The sequence below is a fragment of the Harpia harpyja genome, chromosome 22 (assembly GCF_026419915.1).
Source record: "Harpia harpyja isolate bHarHar1 chromosome 22, bHarHar1 primary haplotype, whole genome shotgun sequence".
NCBI classification, from domain to species: domain Eukaryota; kingdom Metazoa; phylum Chordata; class Aves; order Accipitriformes; family Accipitridae; genus Harpia; species Harpia harpyja.
Window position 1 is genome coordinate 1,113,034 of NC_068961.1, and position 17,800 is coordinate 1,130,833.

Consider the following 17,800-nt stretch of genomic DNA (forward strand, 5'->3'; position numbering starts at 1 on the left):
TTGGACGAGGGTGGCACTGCAAAGATAGGCTTTACAAAGTAATGGCAACAGAGGTGGTCTAGATGGCTTGAATGGGATCCACACAGATGAAATTTTCTCACACATGTGGACACAGCCAGCACAAAATCTAGGCATCATTTAAATTCTTTTTGAGCCTTTAAAATTAGGGAGTAAACAGTTTACAGGCCTTTGGCTGCCCCAGTTTCATCCTCTTTAAACCCTTCAGCCAAAAAGAAAATGGCAATAAATGAAGGCGTTACAGCCTGCATCGTCCCTTTATGGTAGTGGCAAGAACTAGGCAGATCTTGTAATATATTTTCTTTAAAATGACAGAGGAAGTTATACTGAGTTTTCCAGAAGGATGTGAAATGAAAGCTTAGTGTAATACTATAGGATCAGTGTGGAAGCTTGGGAGATTTAGGAGTCTGATTATAACATGGAACATTTTAGTTTTGGGCTACCATTTCATATTCCAATCAGTTTCCAAGTTTCCATGCGAAGTTTCTATCTCCAGAAAATTTGGACCCATGCTATGCAAATCTGTATCTTCTGTCCCGGTTGCACAAAGCAATGTGCCAATCTGGGAAAGTCAGAAGTTGGAAACTGGATTATCTCCTTGGTGCAAAAGGCCATACCTTCTGGGCTATGTTAGACCAGGCTCCACATGCAGCTGGATAAGAGGCTTTACAGGATCATCAGTTGGACTTGTTTCATAGCAAGGACAGAAAAGGACATGTATGCCTAAATGAGGACTTTAGTGGATTTAGGGTGATCAAACTGTGTTTCCAGAAAGCCTACGCACTGTCTTACTCTGAATGTGCCTGACTTCACAGGCGTCCTATCCAGAGTTGTGCTCTGGTGTATTAAAAAAAATTCCTCATCCTGGGCAAAATGGAGCAGCTCGGCACAAGCCTGTCCAAGTACTACTTCATCTGAGGGGAAGGATCCAGTAAGTATGTACTGCTTAACCTGCAGCATCAGCCACTTCACAAACTGCCGTGGCAGCTGCTGCTTTCTTAGGAGTGCCAGAGGATGAGCAAGATATATGTAAGATGCTTTATTCAACAACTCCTTAAAGTAAAGTACTGATGCAGTCTCAGAAATCCCAGTCTCCTCTCTTTCTTTCCCTCTCTCTCCCTTCCTCCCAACAACTACCCTGTGAGGCTGAAAAGCCAGGTTTCCTCACACACTTGCTTCAGAAACCATTCAATTCTTTGCTGTGCTGTGGCACAGTTTGTAGCAGTGGAACAGGAAGGAGCATTAGGAGTTGTGAAAATTTCTTCATAGGTGTCTGCACAGCAGTTCATTTCTTCAATTCTGGGGCCTCGAAGCCTTACTCCAATATAAACACTGAAAAATGAAAGAAGAACATCACCTAAGTAAAAAAAAGAGAAATCTGCTGCTCACTAGCCCAACATACACAATGCTACCAGCTGGCTTGTGCATGTCTTATTCAAACAGCTGCTGTGCCTTGCACCAGGCTCAAGCTAATAAACATGGTAAATAAGAGGAAGCCCTCACTGACTGGCAACTACCACATTTCCTTACCTCATTTGTGCATATTCAGATACTTTCAAAAGCAGGTTTTTATTTTCCAAAGCAAATGACGTGTAAGCCATGGTTTAGGCTCTGTAATTCTCAGAACCAGGCTGGAAAACCACACTTACGGTTTCAAACTACTCCTTCAGCTCTGAAAATTCAACTTCAAGGATGAACATCCATGATGCTCATTTTGTAGCTGTGCCTATCACACGTGTGGCCTAACATCCATGTTCCTGAGGGAGAGCCACACATGACATTTAGAAACCAATCGTATTTAAAAGAACTATAATGTCCAGAAGTCTCTCGCAGGCAAACCTGTAACACCTACAGAGAAATGACAGGCGGGTAAGTGTGGGAGAATTGTGGGAGAACTTGTGGGAGAACGAGGGAAACTGCGTAAGGCACAACTGTTATTCTCTGTTTGCTAGCACAAGACACTACTGTTCTTTGTTATAAGTTTGTTGAAGTAAGCACAAAAGTAGAACAAGGTCGGGCGTACGTGACTGATAACAGGAGGGCAACGTGACCGAAGACAGGGTGCAAGACAGCATGCAGGTGGAGGAACTATTCGCGTGATCAGAAGACTTTATCCAATTAGACTATTGTTTAAGCGCGTGAACGGCACATGTTAACCAATCAACAAATGGCTTATGTGTGAGTAGATATTAGAAACATATATAACCGAGTGTTGCGCAGTTAATAAACGGAGAAACCGTTTGATCCACAGTATCTGTGTTGGTCCGTTTTCTCCCCAGGGTGAGTCCCTGGCGATGCGTCGTTTTCCCTAGATTGTCGCAGCGGAGAAAGTGCGGCAGGTAAGGATTCCAGGCATGATCTAATGATTTACTAGCATCTAGCAATCAGGCTACTAGATTACACTAAATAGTATTACATCAAGAGAGAGAGCTCCACTTAAAAAAAGGAGCATAACAATGAAAACTGTCATTTACGGTCTCATGTATACTTACTTTGGCTCCACTGAGATTAAGTGTTCTGCATGAATCATAGTGGTACACTGATAGTTTGGCCAACGCTCAGACAGTATATCAGGGAAGAGAATTGCATATAATAACACAACATCCTGTTTGGAGGCGCTCAAGAGGCAAAAATCTAGCAGTAATCACTTCCAAGGCTAGTAACTCAGTTCTTATTGCCTTCATAATGACTCCACAGTTATTCAGTCAATGAAAATGGAGTCTGATATTGAGCATCAAGAAGATAAATTAACAATAAAATGAGTCTTAATCTTACATCCACCACCTACTTCAATGGAGACCTGCAAAGATACAGTATACACTTTTAATGCGTGTTGCCCTCCTCTTTCGAGTAGTGAGATGGTTGAAAGGGATGCAGGAACAAAGCCTTTCTTTACTAAAGACTGGGTTGCTTTCCTGAAGAGGGGGGAAAAAAAAAAAAGGCAAGCTGTTAAAATATAGTAAACAAACTTTCCATTGGAATTAATAAATAATTCATGTTATAAAGGCCTCTTGGTTTACCCATCATTTTGGCTAACAATGAAAACACAACAAAATTCTTTTAGGGGCTTCAGATTTGGCACTAACACCATGCATGAAGTGCCAAATGCCAGGATGTTGGCCTTATTAATTTTGGTACAAGACCCAATATTCCAGACAAACTTACCATATTCTAATTAATTAAAAAACCAAACAAACAAAAAACCCCAAGCAACCAATCAAACAAAAAAAAATCCTCAATAATTGACATAAACCATACCAAGCGAACCCAAGCAAATTTAATCTTATTTGATATAAGCTTCCTTCTTCCCACCCTGCCTCTCTCCCCAGCTCCAGGCAGTTCTCTTCTGTGTCTCAAGTCATGCTGGAAATAACCTAGAGAGCAAACTCTTGGCTGGGGACCCCAAATGTCTTATGGTCAATGGATATATCCCCTGAAGACTTGCCTTACATCTAAAATGGAATACCAAGGATTTTACAACTCTAGCAGTTAAAAAATCCATCCATAATAAACAAGGGGGTTATCATTCATGGCGTAGAAACGAAAATACTGAGCTCATTCTTTAAAATCCACCTTGTTAAAGCTGGTTATAAGACAATAAACAAAGGCTAATGAACAGAAGGCTCACTGTGTCATGTCTAAAATTAGACTGCATGACAGTTGCATTGTCATGGGTTTGTGGAATACTCAAAGGCTATTATACTATGGTTTTAAGCATCATATGTATCTTTATCAATTTGATAATTACTAGTTCAGTATATTGCTAGTTTAATGGGTGACAGGATAATTTCTTACAGGAACAAACGATGGAGTCGGTATAAAGAGGGGTAATTAGTACAAATTGCAGCACTGAAACAAAATGCAAACAGAAGGTCTTCAGAAGTTCCTGAAAGAAACAGCACAAACAGAAAAGAGAGCACTACCTCTACTTGTCACTGCTCTCCCGATGGCAGTACTTGATCCTGAAACTGTCCCTCTTAGTTGTTTATTGTATCCTCACCTGTACAGCCAAAACCAGCCTCGTTGGCAATGCCCCGTGTGAGACGCAGCGAAGTGCCAGCACAGGAAAAGAGATGGGAACACAGAGCAGGGAATGGGAGGAGGGGGTGGGAGAAGTTGGGATTCACATCATCTGAAGCTGCCATGGAATCACACCTTAAAGTGCTTAAAATAAGGAGGCTCGTTTTGAGAGAAATGAGTTAAAGAATAATCATGTGTGTTAAAGAAGCACAGTTCAGTCCGGGTGTCCGGTGTTAGTCACTCCGCAGTTCGAACCCTTGGCTTCCTGAAGCAGAATCCCGGGCATCAAATCTTGTAAAAATAATTTAATAGAGTGGTACAGCAGCAGGATCAGCTCAAGGTGGGTGCCTCCGGGGAGGGACCCCGAACAAAGAAATTCCCAGGCAATTATACCCTTACGGACTATGCATCTGCCCCTCATGCGATCTCCACGCACCTTTCACGCACCCTTTGGTCCAATAGTGATTTTGGCCTGAGATCCTCTGACACCTTCTGACTCCGTACTGGATTCCTTCACTGTCACCAGGCAGGCTGTTACCTTGTCGAGTTGCAGTTGCTGTTGACAGTTGTACCCTCCTCATCTTCTGGTTTGTGCTGGCCCTGAAGGCCCTGTCTTGCTTGAAGAGATACAAGTTCAGTGCAAGTTCAGCAAATCTAGGTGAAAGTTTACAGCTTGCAGCTTAAGGCTTCAGCAAATCTAGCTACTCATGCTAAGTAAGTGAGCAGCATACTAAATCACACAACATTACAAGTCTAAGCGATTAATTCTATTTAAAACTTACTTATTTAAGCTGATCAACTAATATTTCTTAACAATATGAGTGGCAATCTGGGCAGGCTTGAGAAAATTGCATCCTCCCACTGGAACAGTGATGAGGAGGCAGGACTGGCTGAGGAAGACAGAAAGCTTCAGCTGAGCTAGAGCTGGCTAGACACAGTTCCCGACATACCACTGGTCTCACATGCCTTATCATACCACCTGAAACTGCATATAGCAGAGCGATTCTGACCAGAAGGAGATTTAATTAAGAAACTCCAAGTTAAGGTCTGAAGAAATCCGGCCACGTAACAGAGAGGAGGGAGAAGGAACAGTGGAACAATGCCCTTATATCACTGGATGAAACCATAAACTGAAACTGAGCAGGAAATCTGACAAAAAATTAAAACAAAGATACAGGATCAAAAAAAAAAAAGAATCAGTGGAGCTCTGAGACTTTGCCTTTATGCCACCAAAATACATACGTTTCTTGAACCATCTGGGTAGTTCAGCTGATTTCAATCAACTAAGCGTTTGTAGAATGTGTGGTTTGATCCACAAGCAGAAATATTTCACTGAGCTGGGAAATGACAAATCATAACACAGGTCTGGTATGACTCCTTTAGAAATTCATTTCTGAGCTCCCATTACCATAATGATGCTAATATACAGGAAGTAGCTCTGATGAAGAGGAATAAAAGTTGGTTGCTGGCTTAAAAATACTGATTTAGAAGATCTAGAAGCACCTGAAGCGTGCATGCACTCATAACAGAGATCTCATGGGATACATGATGCTAAATTCAAGAATAGCGAAGCGCAGATTAGGAAAGAGATAATTTCTGAAAGCTTTCTGCACAACAGGGTATTTTAGACCATGGAATAGCCTCATAATAAACAAGCAGAGCTGCAATGTGTGGCAACTACTGAGGACAAAATAATACAATGGTACAAGGGAAGTGAGATAACAGATCCATACACATCTGTTCCTGCGCTTGATGAAAGGCAAGTTCAAACGAGAAGAGGATGGCTGCTAAACAAACATTAACTATGACAGGAACAAGCCCCTGGAACGGTAGTTCTCACTTTTTATGTGACCTTAATATTGTAGTTGCCTTACCCATTCAGTTTGGTTTCACGCATGCCCCCTCGTCCTCATCTCATTTTTCTCTTACAATTATAAACTCTACCACAAAATGGGAAATATATTTGCAGTTTTCCTCAAGTACAATTGATTATACCATTCCTTGAAACGCCAGAGAATTGGCTTTCCTTTCAGACCATCCACATTTTTACACAAAAGCATTTCCAGCACTGGTTTCTGCTGCCACAGCTGTTTTGTAGCCAGAAGAATAGGCTTTTCTTAAGTGTCAGTAATAAAAAGTAATAAAAGCGTGACACGTCCCAAAGCACTTGGAGCTGCTCCTAACGGAGAGCTGCGGAGGGGAGCGCAACCTTTTCCCCTAGTCCTGTCAATCACTGTGTTACACCATTAAAGGATCAGCCGGTTAAAGTAATCTTTTCTGATTATTGCCACCTTTAATGCTGGTGGGGGGATGAGCACCAAGGATGGAGAGAGCTTTAGCTCCTTAAAAGATTTTTTTATAAGGTGCTCCCGCTTTGGCTCGAAGAGGCACATCTCTAAATTTCTTTCAACTAAAATTTCAACATGTATTTTCAGCCTACCTCCATTAGAACTAAAAAAAAAAAAAGACGCAAAAACCCCAAACCAGACAAACCAACCCCCAGATCGAGCTGTTTTGGCACGGAAAACCTCTTTAGCTGCACAGGAGTAGGAAACAAAAATGAAATAAAAACCGCACTTGCGAAAACACAACACCGCTGAAGGGATAACGGCGGCTCCTCCTGCCAATCTTAATTAACGCTCGCAAATCAAGGTGACTTTGAGGAAAAAAAAAAACTTTCCGGCGGGCCCGCCTCCCCTCACGGCCAGAGCTTCCCGCCCAACGGCCCCCCCCGCCACGGGGCGCGCACGTGCTGGAAGGAAACACCGCGCGGCGCAGGCGCGCTCCGCCCGCCCGCCTCGGGCAACGGGGCGGGTGAAGGCGGAGTCTCGCTCTCCGGGCGCCTGATTGACTGATGTCATTTCCCCAACCGCCTGCCTCGCCGGCCCATTGGCTGCTGGAGGACCGCTATCTGCATTCCGCTTTCCCGGTTGGCTGTTGCCGCCCCGGCTGTTGCCCTATCCTCATTCGGGCCAGGCGGGTTAGGTTCTCTAACCCCACCTCCTGCCTCAGCCCCTCCCACCGCCTCCGCCAGCTCCGCCTTCGACGCCTTTCCCTCCCTCTTATTGGCCAATACCGCGCGTCGCTCAGAGGGGAGAGAGAGAGAAGGGAGGGGGTAGCCGTTGAGGCGCGCGCGCGCGCGCCGGGCTCGAGCCGGCGGCATCTCCCCTCCCCTCAGTCCCGCTCGGCAGCCGCCGCGGCAGCAGCAGCCGCAGCCGCCCGGGTAGCGGTGCCGCCGCCTCCTCTTTTTCTTCTTCTTCCTCTTCTTCTTCCCCGTTCTCCCCGGGGCACGGTGAGCACAGCCGCGCCGCAGAGGGGTCTCGCCTCGCCGGGACGCGGGAGCCTGCCGTGGGTCGTGACGGGGACTCGGGAGGTGTCCTCCCCGCCGCGGGTTGCGGGACCCCTTCCTCAGCCAGCCCGCCCCGGGCCGGCGGCCGTTAGCCGTGGCGAGCTGGGCGCAGCCCCGGCGGCAGCGCTTCCCCCCCCCCCCCCCCGCTCCTCCGGGACGGGCGGCGGCTGCCCCCTCGCCCGGTGGAGGGGAGCCGGCGCCGCTCTCCTCACGGGCCGCCCGCGACCGCTCCCGCGTGGGGAGGAGCCGCGGCGGGAGTTGGGGGGGGCTGTGGCGGCGGGAGGGAGCGCCCCGGCACCGCCGGGCTTCGGAGCCGCCGCCTCTCGTCTGTGCTGGCGCTGGTCGGACTTGCCACCCGGGACTAGGCTGGGTTTTCTCGTCGTATTTCGCGTCTGTCGTATTGCCTGGGAAACTTCCTCAGTCCAATACAACTTCGAGCGAAAAAAAGGGGGGGGTGGGGAAGCCATTTCCTTTAATGTTACAGCTGCTGGAAAGCACAGCCGACAAGTTCCTCTTAAAATATAATTGCAACATCACTCCTTTGGAGGAAGCGAGACCTGGAACATAGGACCGCAGGGAAAGCACTTAATCTCTACTCCTTTTGTGTAACGTGAGAAAAGACTAGGCTTTTCTGTGCCGTAGGACTCTCCGTTGGGAGATTTAATGCCTTTTAAAGTATTCGGAGGCTTTTCGGAAAGATCTTAAGTGTAAATTGCTGCTGCTGTAAGGCTCTAATCCGGTGAATTGAAAATGAGTTTGGGTATTTGAGGAGACTGCTGTGCTGGTTTTTGTCATTTTCTGTGGTAAACGCAAATGCAACCCTGCCAGTGCTGGACACGGTTTGTCTGAAATTTGGGTGTATTCACTCGCTACCTGGTGGTTCTGATACCCGTTTCTGAAACTTGCATGTGCTTTCTACTATCTTTGCTTTGACCGACCTTGTTCAGCAGAATCCTTTGTATTATTGGTACTTCCAAATCTTGTGTAACATCTGCCACCGCTATAGAAATGCATAATGGAGTTAGGGCTTCGGATGGCTATCTTCTGTTTGGTTTTCCTCACAGAAGTCTCTTTTTAGAATTAAGAGACCGAGATTAATCCTTTTTTTTTTTTCTTCTTCTAATTCAACAGATGCAGTTTATGTTGCTTTTTAGTCGCCAGGGGAAACTGAGACTCCAGAAGTGGTATGTCCCGTTATCTGACAAAGAAAAGAAGAAAATCACAAGGGAACTTGTTCAAACAGTATTAGCCCGCAAACCGAAAATGTGCAGCTTCCTGGAATGGAGAGACCTGAAGATTGTCTACAAAAGGTTGTTCTGTCTCACTAACCTCGTAATTGCCATACATCACAAACAGCGTAATAAGTAGGAAGAAAATAATGAAAGTTGATTTTTTTTTTTCTTTTGTTATTGGTTTTTTTCCTTCCCTCTGCTGGTTATGGAGAAGACTGACTTTTCCCTTGAATCTAATTTGATAACCAAGTAGGAATCATTCATGTGTGCAAAATCACTCATGCGTTTAGAAATGTGCTGAAGAAATGAGGTTTCCTCCTACTTTTATAGGGAGTGGTGGTTCTTGGTACTTTGCTTAGATTCACGCAGTACATAAATGCGAAGCATGTAAGATTTAATAGGTGATAAAGAAAAACTAAATTTTATAAACATTTACTTCAGGCAATGACTTCATAAATCACCTGAAAATGTAACTTGCTTTTAAAGGCTCGTAGAAACAAGGAAATAATTTTTCAGAATACCTAGTTTGTGTTTTGGGGTTTTTTTGCTATGAACAAAAAAGCATTTCTCCTAATTGAAAAAATCATGGCTAACTTTCTTTTAGTGGAAGTACTGTGTAATTTTCTTTGCAATAGTTTCATTTCTCATTTGTTCCCTAACTTTTCTGGGAGTATTTGGCAAGCATTTTTTAGCTTTCTGCTGATCTTTAGAATGTATTACAGCGTAGTGGTGTGAACATATTTTTCTCCACAAGTAGCAGTAATCCTCATCCTGATTTGGTAGGCTGCATCTCTTCCAGCTAAAGCTGGTGCTATGGAAGCTCGAGTTATCTCCTTTCCCTGGTTAGTTATAAACTTCAGAAGGTTTATGCATTTTCTCTTTGAGATGGTAAGTAATTTGTGCTCTACAATAAATATTGTTGTATCTTTTCTGTAGGTAGGACAGAGAACTGGAGCTGAAGTGAAGAGTCTGTAACTTTTCCAGTGTACCAAATGGGTGGAATCAAAAAGGTTTAGATGTTCTAAGTCCTGGTTTCATATCTTCATTGGTGCATGTAACATCATGCACATGAATGTTACCAGTCTATCTAATGCATGTAGTTCTTTTAACACAAGGATGAGGAAGGAGGAGGAACAATGTGTAAGGCTGTGTTTAGAGAAACCATACATGGTTTTTTCTTCTGCCTCTTGCTTTCCTCACAGAACTTCTTGTACATATGTGTAGATGAGCTTGCTCAAATCCTTTGTGTGCTCCCTTAAGCGTTAATGCCTGCAAGCGCACTTTCAGCTGGGCTTTTATGGGACTAGATCAGAAAAATTAGGCATGAGTAGGCCAGTCTGTTCCTTTCCTTGCCCAGTTTTGAACAGCAGTTGCTGTTCTGGTGAGTTGATTCCACGCAGCTGCTTTCCCTCCCTGTCTGTTTATTGCTGTTAACAGCTACTTGTCATGTCCTTCTGTGTCTAGGGAACTGGTGGAAATTTGGGTATGATCGTTTGAGTTGCTGAAAGTTGTGGTGTTCGCGCATCTCAGTGTGCTGTGGGTTCTGTGGTCAAGGAAAATGAAGAAATTTGCTGGGAGATGTATCCAGCCCATTTTGGGCTGGATGTAGACTGCAGTCCATCTGCTAGACTGCTGGTGTGCACAGCTGACTGCAGTAGTTTATTTCACTGTCTGCAAACCAATCTGGCACAGTTAGCCTATGAAATCTTGCTTAAGATTAGCTTGTATCAAGCTAATGAACATCTCAAATCTTGTTTTACTTTTGCTTTTTTGCCATGTTTCGTTAGGGTAAAACATCGCCAGAAGGACTGGGTATAGAGGTGATAGTTTAAATTCCTGTATCTGATAACATTAACAGCTTTTACATATGTGGGACTTTTTCCTATTATCGCGCTGTAATTAAAGTTGATGAGCACCAACTAGTATGACTCTTAGAAAAGACAGATCTGCTATAGCTTAAAAGTAGATAATCCCAAGATGACAACTGTAATAGTCAAAGTCTTATACTTTCTGAAAGGTGGGTGGCTAAGAAAGAAACACCTGCAGGAACTTTGTGTGGTTTGTGAAATTGCAAAAGGTGCTCCCAGTTGCTCACAGACAAAAGTCTCTTGAGCATCTCTACTAAGATCTGTTCTTGGCTGATCTATTACTGGGAAGGATCTGAACCTCCTGGTGCAAATGTTTTTCAATATAAGCTATAAAAGTAGGTTCATGGTGCTATTGTACGTGTTGCATGTGCATATTGCTATTATGAGTCTTGCATTGCTGAAATTGATGTGCTGTTCTTGTGTATTTACTATCAATGTGTAAGGGAGAATTGACCTAGATACTGTGACTCAAAGAACAGTTGGCATTATGAGAAGTATACTCGAGGGTCTCATTGATGTACCTTTTTGTAAGAACAGAATGAACTCAAATGCAAAATTGGCAAGCCAGTAGCTTTTGCTGTTTCTGATACTTAACATTTATCAAGAAAGCTGGACTATTTTGATTAGCCTCCTTAGCTCTGTAGCATTTCATCCTTATAGGATGCTTTCTGAATGAAACTTCAAGAAAATAGAACTAAGTGTTTTAAAATCTATCTGAATGTGTGTGACTAACTTTTATTTTCCTTGGTTTCATACATGTAGCATTGATAATGGTTGCAAAATAGGGTCAGTTGTTGCGGCCTTAATTTTTTTAGTGCTACACAACACAGATGGAAAGGTGCCCTGCTTTTGACATGGTTCATGAATTGGGATGCATGTGTTCTGTAGCTCATTTGGAAGACAGTTTTTCAGACTGGTAGACACCAGAAGATTGAAAAAGGATGTGAGCTTTTAACTTCAAGAGACAAATAGAGGTTTGAAGTGACTTGCTGGAAAGAAAAAAATTCAAATATTGGAAGCCAACAACAGTTGCACTTTAAGAAAATAGGGATTCATCTGCACACAGCTCAAACTTAGCAAACACAGTTAATGATCACTTTTCACGTTTTGTTGTTTTAAAAACTAACTGTAGTGGTATTGGAGCATACAGGGCAGAAGTTCATACAGCTTTCCCCTTGTGGCAGAGAAATGTGTTAAATGTTAAAATTCCTAGTTTTACTAAAAAAAAGGAACTTATGATTGGATGTGATTTTTTTTTTCTTTGAAGATCTCAGCTGTTACTATTTTAGCTTCTGGCAGTATGAGTTATATTGCAGTCAAATTCAGAAATTGCAGAATAACCAATTTCTATGTAAATTTTACTTTGTTAGCACTTGGTTTACTGAGATCGTGGGACTTGTTATTGTTGATTGGTAACTTGATTAAGGATTGTGGCTTTGCTTTTATGTGTCAGTTTGCAGTATGAAGTTACAAAACGGTTGTAACTTGTGCTGCCCTTAATGTTGTGGCAGTCGTCTTTCACTGTAACATTAAATAACCATAATCTTAGGTCATGTTAAAGATTTATGGAAAAATAAGTTTTACAACTTTTTACCCTTCCCCACTGAAAGAAACAATGAAAGAGCCCATTCTGCAAGTAGTGTGCCTCAGCTCCAAGTATTGTGAACCTAAGGTGCAGTCTTGTGGCTAGTGGTGTGTGCCGAGCGGTTGACATGATCCCTATCTTTATGTACATCTTAGCTGGCAGTCCTATCTGTTAAACATGTTACTGTGGTGTTAATTAGGTGGCTCTGTAAAACTGACTGAATGCAATGATTATAGTGAATTAGGTACTTGGGTTTGATTATTTTAACTTGATGGGGTCCTCTTTGTACAGCATTCTAGGTCATGTGGCACAGGAGGACTTCAGCATCAGGAAGCAGCAGCTTTTTCTTAGAGGATTACCAGTACCAAGCTTTTGTTAATTTCTAAAACTACTGGGAGGGTGTAACTTTGCTGAAATGAGAAACTGTAAAAGAAATGCTTAACTTTGGTAGTGTTATTGTTGTTGAATTCTGTAGTGACTAATCTATCTGTCCCAGAGTCTCAGAACTTCTTGTTTTATTAAAGAAATGTGTAAGTTTTTTGGAGGAGAAAAAAATCTTTTGCCAAGCACAACTTTTTAGTGGTCCCAGTTTTCACTGGGTCAGCTCTCACCAAACCACAGATTCTTGGGCTCCCTTAAGCACCTGTCTGCCTCTTAAAGGCAGCTGAGTTGTCAGTGGCAGTTCAGCTCTGCTCCTGCTGAGCTCTGTAAGCTTTAAATGTCTGTAATTAGGATCTACATGCAAAGTGACTTAGATGCTGACAGACTTATGGCTTGCTTGCAGCTTTACCTGGTGACAAACTTTCAGGGATGACTTCAAGCAGGTGTTCTCTCACCTAGTAGGAGAACACCACTGAACTGATAGGATTTGCAAGTTTATGCTCTGTCCACAGTGACCTGATCTCCCAGCAGAGTTACTGAACCTGGTTGCGAGCAGAGTAGTAGCGGAGAACTCTGCTGAAGCATTGCCTGACAATTTGTGAGGCTTCCCACTACTGAACTGGTGCAATTATTGAGGGGGAGGTTCATGAATTTGTTTGCTAGCGCAAAAACCCCTAAGGCCATCTATCTGAAAGCAGGAATTTGTGTAAGTATTTATATCTCTTGTGTTTCCTTTCTGTTCTTTCATTCTATGTTTTTAGGTGACTTTTTCCAAACTGATTTTGGTGTCTCTGTGCTTGGTCCCCTTTCTGACAAGCGGAGGATGTTTATTGTAAAATATTTCCCTAAGTGAGTGTAAGCAGCTGAGTTGGGTCTGAAGATTCTGCTAATAATACCTGCTGAGAAAAAAAAAACCAAAACACCACAATTGCAATAGGAGTAAAAAGGGCAGAATGTTTCTTACAGACTGCACTACATTTGCTGTTGTGTGATGTGGCATACTTTACTGTCAGGATTTGCCTTTTCATTGGATGCATATGAAAGACAGGGTTCTGTCAGGCTCATTAGGAAGAAACAACGCTTTTGCAGAGCAGAAATCTTTTTCAGCCCGAGTACAGTAATCTACTTGTCTTTGTATGGACAGTCTCCATGTAAGCTTCTACACTTGGCAAAACCTGTAGTTTATCTGCTGTAGACTATATGTAGATGCTTTTTTCTGGAGCCCTGGCCTGCAGAGAAAAAAAAATACAATAAACTATTGCCTTTGAGAATTTGTGTCTGAAGAAAGGTATACCTTTGTAGTATGCTCATGCCCTTTGCAATGCTGGCTGACTTGTTTATACTCTTCCACTATTTGCCGTGTAGGCTTATTGAATCTGCATTTGTTTTCTTTTGCTGAGTAGTAATCCATTAGTCACAGTTGCTACTTAAAAAAATACTTTGAAAAATATTCTCTGCATATAATGATAGATACCCAGGCCTCCATTTTGTGTCAAGATGCCCACTGAGTAGTTTTTGTTTCTCTGTATTCTTTCTCCAAAACTGCAGTTGGCAGAGCTTGAATGTGTAGTCTACTCACTAGCTGCCAAATAAAGTATTACAAAAGTATGTTATATTTTCTTTTAAATGAGGACACAGAGCAGACCACTTTCTGGGAAAATACTTTGTTAGGTAGTTCTGCCCCACCCCCCCGGTTTGTGGGTATTTGCATAAAATAGTTCTGTGCATCAAAAGAGACTCTTAAGTAATAGGGAAGCACAAAAGGACTGTCCCATGTGGATAAATTTCAAATATTTGAGTCAAATTTGATTTGATGAGGTCTGCTGGTATGTGATTCAACTTGGGTTTCAGCACTGTAAGGGAACAGTTTAACTACACTTCAGTATAATCAGTGCTGCTCATCTGAATATGAAGAAAGCTTTGTTTAGATGGATTTGGCCTGAGTGCTGGTAATTAGTGTAAATGTCAACTAATGTGCCAAAGCTCTTTTTCTCCTGCAATGAAATACAATAATATGGAGTTTGACTTATAAATTCCTCAGTAGGAATGATTTTTCTTTATAGTATCACTTCCCAATACTTTTAAAAATAGCTTTGTCTAAAAGATGCCTTATACAGATTGAATCTTGCAAGCTACTACAAGGACTGTAAATGTCCTTGAAAAATTAGTGAGGCACAAGCACAACAGTGTAAAATCAAAAGAACCATGCTCAGATAGGACTTCTGATGAGCTGAGAAGTCACCATGGTGAAGAGATGAAAGAGCAAGGGAATTAAAGTTTTAAGTGCTTCAATGGAGGTGTCTTCCTCTGTTTCCCGTCATGTTTTGTGGTAGGATGGAAAGAAGCTGTAGGCAGTAATTTTTTTATATTAGTTTAAAACTTTTACTCAAGAGTTACTCTGATTAGTTGTTCATGATGAAGCCATAGGAATTTGACCCAGCTAGAGCAGAGTGGGGGGACTTTCAGGTCATGAATGATGCTAGGTGAGTGGCTGGGAGACAAATTTGAACATACTAAGAAATGCAGCATTTTTTTTGCAGGACTTAGAGCCAAAAACCTTGACAGATTCTTTGTGGGCTTACAAAGTCCTAGCTGATAAAATATGCGTAATGTTTAAAAGATGTATGTGTTTCTCTGCATGGGAAACAAATATGCATCTTAAACTTGGCATTCATATCTGAATGACTTGTTTTTCAATAGGGCTGGCTACTCAGAGTGCTTAATGTGGCCAGTTGTCCTCTCTAAACAGGCAAACAAAAGCTGTTTCTGGTTCATGTAAATTAACAGTTACAACAGGTGTTACTTGAAATCTTATATGTGCCATGTGTGTCTGTATGGCATATGGTTTTGGCACTTTAGAAAAGACTAAATGGGTTTTTTAGCTTTCATTCCTGTTTTGTTTTTGCATTAGCTTTTTTAAATGTGACTTTAACAAGTGTATGGTAGGTCACAGTAGAATTGGATGGTCTTTCTGTTAAAGTGGAACTCAAGATCATATCTGAAGTAAAGAATTCCCTGTCTTCCAAGGTGGAAGTGGATTGCTAGAAACTAGCTGATGGTCTCTCATTAGTCTAATACCGGGACAGTTGGTAGTGATTGAGTTGCTGACTTAATAGCAGTTGGGTTATATGATGTTAGTGTTAGTTTTGGAGTTTGGGGGGCATTTGTTAAATTCACTATAAAGGCCAAATCCTCATTGCTAATTCAATTTATCTTTCCCAAGGCATTTTCTATAGTTTTTAGTATCACTGTGTGTAGCTTGTTTGATAAAAATTTAAGATTGAATGTGTTGATTAGTATAGTAGTGTCTGCATGTTACAGATAGTAGAGAAAATACCTTGCCCCAGAACTCTGCCAGGAAGCTAAACAGTGAAATACATTTCCTTTTCCAGCCACCTCTTAGGCTAATTTAATTCTGTCAGCTAAAGGATGGTAAAGACTGAAGTCCTGCTTGACTCGAGGCAGATCCCTTTTGTACATGTGTATGTCTGCTGGTTTTTCAGCCATTCTTTGGTAGAACTTGCATGGCTGTTGATTTAGAGTAATAGTATGCTAAACTTGCATATGAAGGACTACTGAGAACGTAATACATCTCAAGTGCATTCATTTTGCTCATGTCCTTATGCTAACATCAGGATTATTTTGTTATTACAGATACGCAAGCCTCTATTTCTGCTGTGCTATTGAAGATCAGGACAATGAACTAATAACTCTGGAAATAATTCATCGCTATGTAGAACTTCTTGACAAGTATTTTGGCAGTGTAAGTAATTTCTTTTTATTTTTTATAGATTCATAGTCTCTTTACATTATGTCATTTTGTTTTAATGCCCACAGCACTTTAAAAAAACACCATCAATTAGCTGTTGAAAAGGTGCATCTAAGACATTTTATGTTGCTTGCTTAGCCAAACTAAACTGATGGTTGCCTATATAACTGTTAAAAAATTATTCATTTGGGAGAACAACTGTTAGTATTCTGGTGTTAATTGCCTGTATTTGTTTCATTTCATAGTAGTCTCGCTTGGTCAGATAAAATCTCATCCTTAGCTTTCTGTCTAGGCACCCAGCTTTTCTTCTCCCTGGCACTGCTCTATTGTGTGAGCACTTCTTGCATCTGCTTCCAAAGGAGGCAGTTGGTTGTGAACTAGCAGGAGCGGTAAGGAAAGAAAAGACAGACATCTGCTTACTCAGGTAGCAAACGCAAACTGTAGTAATGTACATTAGCACTCTTAGGAAAACTGCTGCTCGTCCTTCTGACTAGGAAATGCACAGGATGAATAAGAAATTTGAGATTGTGTTTTCACATTTTTCTGTTAAGATTGCATGATCTGCCTTTGGATACTGCAGGCAAGAAGAGAGCTTTTATAAGGATATTCTTGTGCTTCATGAAGAACCATGTCATACTGATGGTAGTGAATTGAACCCTTTTTAAATATGAAAACATTTTTCAAAGAGGTTGCTGTAACTGTTTTCAACTCAAGCAAAAAAAGATTTTTTCCATTCATTTTTTTTCTCAAAGGACTTGATTTTTTTTTTTCTTGTTGTTGCCCCATTTCTTAAAAGGTTATAGCCTGAGGCTAACATCTTGATTTGATGAAGTTTGGTGAAGCTCTGAACAAGTTAAGTTTTGTGAGAGGATATACCTCAATAGATAGTATCCTCCCACTCTGCAATAATGCTTGATGGTGTTTTTTTTTTTAGGTATGTGAACTTGATATCATCTTCAATTTTGAAAAAGCCTATTTCATTCTGGATGAGTTCCTTTTAGGAGGGGAAGTTCAAGAGACTTCCAAGAAAAATGTTCTCAAAGCCATTGAACAGGCAGATCTCTTACAGGAGGTAAGCAAATTCAGATTCTCTGGCCAAAGTATCAGCATGGTAGGCTGTGATTTGAAAAAGCTCCTGTTTCTCCAAGCTTGTAGAAAGTGCTTTTTAGCATGCTTAGCATGTAGTTTCTAGTTAGTTGTCCTAATTGTGCTATATGGTGATGTTACCTGTTCTTTTTGTTCTGTTTGGCATGTTTATGCTGTAACCTACTGTGATTTTTGTTTTGCTAGAAATGCAAGTGGCTGTTTTATGTGTATACCTAGATAATGGTAGTTCATGCTGCTTTAACTTAGTTTTGTTTGTCTTTCATTTCTTCTTTTTATTAATCAACCATTAGTTTTTTGTCATACCTGATGCATGTTCACTTCTTTACTGTTTCATTGCTGAAATCCAGAAGCTAGACTCTCTTCTTTGAGACTCATTCAGGTATAGTTCTTATTCTAAAGACCTGCCTTTCTGCTATAGGTTGCTTACTCTGGAACATTTCTGTCTTTTCAGTTGATAAAGCAGTAATAGTA

At 41.6% G+C, this 17,800-nt stretch overlaps 1 protein-coding gene and 1 long non-coding RNA gene across 9 annotated transcripts in view; one reads left to right on the forward strand and one right to left on the reverse strand.

Annotated features, from left to right (window-relative positions):
• Positions 1-218: 218 nt before the first annotated feature.
• Positions 219-4,054, reverse strand: LOC128135244 (uncharacterized). Of its 2 annotated transcripts, XR_008233026.1 has the most exons (4): positions 3,942-4,054; positions 2,807-2,933; positions 1,668-1,866; positions 219-1,350 (listed from the first exon to the last, which is right to left on the reverse strand). It is a non-coding gene; the product is annotated as an uncharacterized LOC128135244 (long non-coding RNA). The 2 variants fall into 2 exon arrangements; XR_008233025.1 differs by having other exon boundaries at positions 219-1,866.
• Positions 4,055-7,194: 3,140 nt separating this feature from the next.
• AP1S2 (adaptor related protein complex 1 subunit sigma 2) overlaps positions 7,195-17,800 on the forward strand; it is a 32,912-nt gene continuing 22,306 nt past the window's right edge. For 4 of the 7 annotated variants that reach the window (XM_052774092.1, XM_052774089.1, XM_052774088.1 and 1 more), the window contains exons 1-4: positions 7,195-7,330; positions 8,519-8,697; positions 16,108-16,216; positions 17,157-17,294. In XM_052774092.1, the coding sequence (XP_052630052.1) occupies positions 8,519-8,697; positions 16,108-16,216; positions 17,157-17,294 (426 nt within the window). In that variant the 5' untranslated portion in view covers positions 7,195-7,330. Of the gene's footprint in view, positions 7,331-8,518; positions 8,698-16,107; positions 16,217-17,156; positions 17,295-17,676; positions 17,709-17,800 lie in introns of all 7 variants that reach the window. The other 3 variants (XM_052774095.1, XM_052774094.1, XM_052774093.1) reach the window with 2 other exon arrangements.